Here is a 7,932-nt window from a genome sequence, read left to right as displayed (position 1 = left end):
TGTAAACATCGGGTGTAAATAAAACAAAACTATATCTGATATGAAAGTTTTGTTCTTTGCCCTTGATATAGAGTTACCTTTGTTAGGGAGCTCTTTACATATTATTAATTTCTAAATTAAATAAACGTTGGTGAAGACTTATAACTAGAAGTTGAATAACAAACGTAAAAAACGACAAGAATCTATGATAGATTCAGTGGGATAATAAAGAAAAAAAATGTCCAAATTCTCAAAGATCGATTTGCCTGCATTAGCTAGAAGGAATCAACACACCAGCGTGTCGTACTTTTAATTCCTGCAATATTGTAGAATGTTCGTAATAAAATAAATCAATAGGTTTGATATTTAATTTTAATGTTTTTCCACATTAGAAAAAAGGATTTTCTCATGTAAAAGCCGAGGTTTGAGAGATAAATGCAATGGAATTGACTTCATAATAATTAGTACTTCTTTTATTATTTGAGAGTCAAACTTTTTAATTTTGACCGTAAATTCGAACATAGAATTTTTAAATTTTTCAAATAAAATTTATATTTTTAAAAACTACATAAAGAGTTCCATAAGTCACACGCATATATAATCATCATTTTAATTTTGACGAAAAACCAGTTTATGAGACATGCTTGTAAACGCGTATAAAGATGCATGGCGTTGAAATATAATACCAACCCGTAAGTTTCTTTTATTTATTGAAAAATAGATATAGGAATAACATGATGAATTTAATTAGAAATTAAAAGTATCATGGATACAATAGTGAAACAGAAAATTACTAAGCGGTACGAAATCTCCAGTCTATAAGGCGAATATAGTAAATACCACTAATAAAATAATATAAAATAGGTGAATATCTTAAATCCAAAATAACATATAGAAAATCATGTTTAAGTGAGATGGACATATCTTATGATAATTGAAACTTTTGCAATATTTCAATTAGGTTTTTGTTTGTATATAGCTTGATAAGCACTTGGAAAAACAAACACAAGGGACCGCAATTAAACAATTAAGTCAAGTTACGTGCATATATGTGTGTGTGAAGTCAATTATTCCTACAAAATTCCTCTTCTAGCTCTCTTTTCTAGTCTTTTATTAAAAATATATATTTGAAAACTTTTAAAATTTTAAATTCTAATTTTATCTTTAATAGTAACATACTTTTATTTATAGTCATAGAAATATATCATCTTCATATTAAGTCATAGTTTTTTCTTCCCTAAACTCCATATTTACTCGTATATCTAGGGGTTCTATAGGGCACGTGAACCCATGCTCCCCATTCTAAATTATGTATAAAAATATTATGTTTTTTTTTTTCAAAAATATTTAAATATATTTGTGTGCACCCATGCTCAAGGTATTATATGATGTGATGGTTATTGGGTGTACCTCTCTAGGTGAGGTTGTGAGTTTAAATTTAATGTCAATCTTGTTATTTTTTCCTTTTTTTTCTAGAAGTATACGCCCATGGGAGATGGGAGATGGGAGATGGGCGTATATGGTGTTATTTTTTGCGAATTAATTAAGTACTTTTCCTTTTTATTTCTTTTGTTGTTTGGTTTATTCTTTCAAAATTTTCACACATTATTAAATCTGTAAAATCTTATATGATTAAACAAAATATATATATTAAAACTAGTAGCGGTGTATGATAAGACTTATAGTCAATGAGTTCAACTAATCTCAATATTTACAACATGGAAAATAGATATAGATGTAATAAAATTACTATTTATTAAGAATAATAATTTTGAACTTCTAATTCGAAAAGTGCAACGGTCACGCAATCGTCAGAATTAAGTGTTGAACCCGTAAAATTTATATTCTAGATCCATCTCTTCTTAGTAGTGTATCCATCCTGCCAAAATCTTGGATCTGCCTCTGCAGTCGTACACCGCCATAACAACAAATAAAATTGAGGAAATATAACAAACGTCTAAATTCAGAAGAAAATAAATTAAAATAAAATAATCTACTTAAAGACCACGTGAAAATGGTGCCAAGTCGTTGTTGCGCACGTACTAGTAGTGATGAAAAAGGCATATATTAAAGCCAAAACTCTCTGCAAACAAAGTATTAAGGTTTGATATTAAGATTCTCCCTCTCTCTTCATCCCTCTTAGGAAACATAAAAAATTAGTAGTAGTAGCTGAAAATGGAAAACTTAATCTCTACTACTTCATCAACTTCACAGCCTAACGCACTTCAAAAAATCCTTCAGTACATCGTTCATAGTCGTCAAGAATGGTGGGTTTATTCCATCTTCTGGCAAGCGACAAAAGATGTTAATAACCGCTTTATCTTATCTTGGGGCGATGCCCATTTTCGCGGAACTAAAGACATAAGTTCCGCGAAAACTGGCCATCAACTTCAAAAGAAGTTTGGTTTCGAAACCAACGTTACAGATTCTGAGTGGTTCTATATGGTATCTATGCCTCAGTGTTTCGTGGCCGAGGATGAACTCGTCGTACGAGCTTATTCCTCGGCCACACACGTGTGGCTGGCTAGTCATTACGAGCTGCAGCTATACAATTGTGAGAGAGCTAAAGAAGCTGATTCGCATGGAATTCGTACACTAGTTTGTATTGCTACTCCTTGTGGTGTTGTTGAATTGGGTTCCTCCGATGTTATTCAAGAAAATTGGGAATTTGTTCAACTTATCAGGTCTCTATTTGGATCTAACAATAACAATATAACTTCTCATCTACCCATCAATCAAGGTATTTTGAGCTTTGATTTTGTTGTGTTTGAATTATATGATCAAAAAGTTAAACTGCAATCAGGGAGAGCATACCATTATTTACTTAATTATATTAGTATATCTTAATTAGTACACCCCTTCACATGTGGGCCTAATTCTTACGTATGAGCCAAACATGTGGAAATAATTTTTATTTTCCGATGTCGTTGGGATTTAGGTTCAAGGCCAAATGATTGAATGTATGATCTATCTAGTTAAAAGCTTATTAAACACAGACACAGGCGGTCCGTGCACAAAGCATCTTGTCTTCACATAGAGTTCAGAGAAGGACCGCGCGCATTTCTAGAAGTGTGATGTAGACAGTCTACCTTAATGCAAACAATAGTGACTGCTTCCATGGCTCGAACCCGTGACCTATAGGTTATACGGAGACAACTTTAACGTTGCTCCAAGACACTCATTCTCATTTAAAGCGTATATGTTGTTAAAAAAAACAAGCTTTTAATAACTTAATTATTTTATGTCTCAACAGTTACATTGCGAGATCATCAGAAGGAAAGAGATGGATCACCACAACAAGAGCCAGATAAGAGAAAGCAAGAAATCGTTACTGAAACGGCGATAAACAATATCAATCGGTCAAGGAAACGTAAGGCTGATTCGAGCAGTATAATAACAGGACGATCAGAAATGGCGATGAATCACGTCGAGGCAGAGAGAATAAGAAGGGAAAAATTGAATCATAGATTCTATGCTCTAAGGAGCGTTGTTCCATACGTATCCAAAATGGACAAAGCTTCTTTGTTAGCAGATGCAGTTACTTATATCAAAGAACTCAAAGCTAAAGTTGAAGATTTAGAATCCAAAATCCAGTCCCAGAAACCTAAGAACAATCTTATGGAGCAACACGATTCTCATAGTGCATCTTCTGCTGTATTTGATCCAGCTAATAATAAGTCATTTTCCAGTTCCAACGGGGGACGAAATGGAATGGAAATCGAAGTTAAGATTATAGGAACAGAAGCCATGATTAGGGTTCAGTCTTTGGATGTAAATTACCCATGTGCAAGATTGATGAATGTGTTTAGAGAAATGGAGTTTCAGATTTACCATGCAAGTGTTTCCAGTTTTAAAGACTTGATGCTTCAAGATATCGTGATTAGGGTTCCTGATGAATATTCAAACAAGGAAGCCCTAAAATCTGCTATCATGACAAGATTATGTGGTATTGATAATTAATAGGTAATAGTTAGCATATATGTTCTGTTATTATTATTATTATTATTATTATTATTATTATTATTATTATTATTATTATTATTATTATTATTATTATTATTATTATTATACTATACTAGCTTGACATCTACTATATGTGATTATCTTTGTAATATAATTTAGATCAATATTATATAAGTTTGTTTATGAACAAAAACTCGTGTTAATTACTCTTTTGTTACTGTTCTATTGTCTCTTTCATTTTTTTTGAATCGAGGGTCTATCGAAACAACATCTCTAACCCCAGGGTAAGGATAAAAGTTTGTGTACACACTACCCTCTCTCAAACCCAATTATGGAATTACTAGCTAGGTTGTTGTTGTGTTGGTTACTCTTTATGTTGTAGTTTATACGATCATAATAAGTTCATTTAAGGGAACTTCTTTTAGGAGCTCTTACGTAGGGGTGGGCAATTTGAGCCCAAACCCATATAATCCGCCCAGAGATTAATGGGTTGGGTTACAAACATTTTAGCTCATAGGTCAATTTGGGCTGAGCCCAAGTTAACCCATTATATTAAGGAGTTTTTACACCCGATAGAAAACCTTAGTGCCCTATTTATTTTAAATAAATACCATTTTAAAATATTACATCCTATAAATATCTTTTATCCTTTATAGCAAAAAATCTAAATATAGTTACATCCTACAATTAAGGCACCATATATGCTAAATATTATTTTTTTCTCTCCCTTTTTGTATTTTCTCTCACATAATTATAGCGTATTTGCAAACCCCAATACAATCTCTCTCTGTTTGCATACAACCAGACTCTCTTCTCCCACAAACCCTAGTTTCTTAACTCTTCTCCCACCCAAATTCTCAATTTTCTGCTCCATGTCACCAACGTTATCGTCAGAAAACCTTAAATAAGTCATAACAAGGCTGAGGAATGAAAGTGGAGAAGAAAAAAAGAAGGATTTTTAAGAAGTTTGTTTGTAAATCTACGACTTACTATAGACGCCATAGCTGCAGAAGCAGAAAGGGAAAAGAGGATAGGCCACTGTCCGACGGGTTCCATTTTGAGAAAGCCTTCCAATGCTTTGTGCATCCCTTGAAAACCTAAACCAACAAAGGGTTTTTGTAGATGTGTTACGGGGCTGACCAGCCGGAATTAATGGCTGGCCGCCGGCCGGCGAAGCCATAGGCCTGTTTCTCTCTCTAGATCGCCCAAATCACCTATTTGTATTCAGTTGTATTCTTCAGCTGTATTCACTTGTATTCAGGTTTAATCAGTTGTATTTAACTATTTTATTCAGCAGTAGTTAGTTGTATTCAAGTGTTTTATAGAACTGTATTAAGTTGTAGTTAGTTATATTCAACTATTTTATTCAGCAGAAGTTAGTTGTATTTTGTTGCATTCAAGAGTTTATTCAGCTGTATTCAGTTGTATTTTTGTTGTATTCAAGTGTTTTATTCAGATGAATTAAAGTGTATTTTGTTGTATTCAACTGTATTATTCATATGCATTTCTCTTTATTCAGCTATAATCTTTATTATGTATCTTTCAAATACAGATTAATAAGGGATCGTTTTAGTTCGTTGAGTCAAATTAGGAGAATATCATGTGATTTTATTTCCTTCCGTTTTTAGCGCAGATACGTTACTGTATTTAATGTTAATGTCGCTTGAATACAGCTAAATACATGTCAAACTTAGCTGGAATTCCAGATTTTACGCCTATATTTTTGGTTGTATTAATGAATACAACAGCTTAAATACATGAAATACATTGTATAAAAATATAAAAGGTATCTAAAACACGTAATATAGCAAAGAGTATCTATAAATGACGAATTAGACAAAAAAGATGGTGCTTTATGAAAAATTCCCTATTTTATAACTTATTCTGATCCATTAAGCAGCCCAAATACAATCCATGAAACTCACCTAAAACAAAAGGTATCTCAACCCAACTTATATAGAAATTTATTTAACTGCCCCAATTTTACTTCTTTTTTTTTTTTTTAATTTTATGTTCTTTTGTTTTTCTGCACCATCCACCCCCCACCCCCACCCCGCAAAACCCCTCTCCCCTCAAAAAAAAATTTTACTTTTTTTTTTGTATTTTCAATTTTCTGTTTTTTTCTGCACCATCCCTCCCGCAAAATCTCCCCTCCCCTCAAAAAAAAATTTACTTTTTTTTTGTATTTCCAAATTTCTGCACCACTCACCCACCCTAACCCCCTACCCCCACCCGCAAAATATTTTTCAACTTACACATTTTAAGGTAAAAGGCTTTTTTATGCAAGATGAGCATGGTTCTAAAACATGGGTCAAGTTGGGCGGGTTGGGTTATGACCCATTGTTTAGCCCATCTTGACCCAGCCCATCTTAACCCAAGTACACTTTGGGCTGGGTTGGGCAATGACCCATTTATTGAACTAACCCATGTTGACCCGCCCAAATTCAGCCCAACCCGCCCATTTGCCACCCTTACTCTTACATTGTAATTGCATTATCCTAGACAAATCTAATGACATGAACTTGCACACACTACTAGAAATCTGCCAAAAACCCACCAAAGTTGGTCGGTTATGGCCAATTACCGACTAAAATGCAATCAAAAGATTCACCATCTGGGAATCGAACCAGAGTGTGTACTGTGGCAGGATACTATTCTAGCACTAGACTATTGGTGCATTTTGTTTTAAGATTGTCTTTTTTTTTAAAATTGTATTTTCGCACGAAAATAACCGACCGAAGTTGGTCGATTTTATTAAAAAATAAAATTACCAACCAAAGTTGGTCGGTTTTTTAAAATGACCGGCCGAATTTACCGACCAAAGTTTGGTCAGTTTTTTAATATTAATTTTTATTTATTTTAATTGACTCGATTCCTTGAAAAATAAATTTCGCGGGACTCAAACATAGTTTTCCGCACTTTTGCGCCAAAGAAAACCGACCAAAGTTGGTCGGTTTCGTAAAAAAAAATTAAAAAAAAATATTTTGAAAAACTGACCAACTTTGGTCGGTCTTTTGGCCGTTTTTTTAACCGATCAAAGTTGGTCGGTTTTTCTTGGTCGGCTTTAATTACCGAATTTCTAATAGTGACAAAATACAGTCAAATTAATACTCCAGGTCGTGAAAGAATCGTCTTATGCCTCAGAACATAGATTGTTACGAGCTATACCTCTTTATTATAATTACCTTATATAACAATATTTGGAACCAGTGAAGAATGCGACGGTTGTGGTTAATTATATGGTACTGGTTCTATGTCGGAAAACAACCGGTTTCCTTGTCTAGATTATTGAAGTAATAAATATTCCAAGCTAATAAGAGAGAAAAAACGTCATGTTGATATGATGATATCTGAGCAATTGAAGATAGTGACATCTTAAGATTAATTGAACAATACGAATAACGTTCTCATGATTCTGTTACGTCAATTCTTGTGCTATAGGGACTCGAAATGACTATCTTGGCAAATAAAAAAAACTAATCCATATTATTCGAAGGTGCATTAGAAACAGACCTATGTTCATTTACCAATTAACCAAAACCAATGGCGTAGAAATTTCATCACATGTATTCAAACTTTAAACAAGTCAATAGATTTTTTTTGTTGGTGAATAGCCCAATACTAGTAGGAGCCAATTAAAACCAGGAGCCAATTAGCCCAATACTAGTATGGTTCTTTGGCTCCTTGCTTGCATCATGTGCATCATATATATCTGCTTGTCCCATTATGTTCAGTTTGGTCTTATTTACAATAATTAACCTCTTAGACATTTTAGCTTTACAGGCATATTGATTTTTGGCTCTAATTTACCTGTTGTAACTTGTTTTCATGTCGAAAATATTTTTCATTCTTTAATCTTTGAAATGAACAGCATCAATCGCTGCTAATCATGATTTATTAAATTCATTGTTGTTTAGAACTTCAGCTCTACAAAACAAACTTCAGTCCTAGAATGCTGAAGTTCATCACAAACAGAATAAAGCTTTAGCT

General features: G+C 33.2%; 1 protein-coding gene across 1 annotated transcript; it reads left to right on the top strand.

Annotated features, from left to right (window-relative positions):
- The first annotated feature begins 2,095 nt into the window (after positions 1–2,095).
- Positions 2,096–3,939, top strand: LOC104216888 (transcription factor bHLH14-like). The gene is made up of 2 exons (XM_009767028.2): positions 2,096–2,719; positions 3,233–3,939. Exons 1-2 carry the CDS (start codon positions 2,155–2,157, stop codon positions 3,937–3,939), a joined length of 1,272 nt encoding a protein of 423 aa, XP_009765330.1. The 5' UTR covers positions 2,096–2,154.
- The last annotated feature ends 3,993 nt before the right edge of the window (positions 3,940–7,932 follow it).

The sequence above is a fragment of the Nicotiana sylvestris genome, chromosome 12, assembly GCF_000393655.2.
Source record: "Nicotiana sylvestris chromosome 12, ASM39365v2, whole genome shotgun sequence".
Taxonomy (NCBI): domain Eukaryota; kingdom Viridiplantae; phylum Streptophyta; class Magnoliopsida; order Solanales; family Solanaceae; genus Nicotiana; species Nicotiana sylvestris.
Note: the sequence above shows the minus strand (reverse complement) of the source record. Positions and strands in the feature narration are given on the sequence as shown.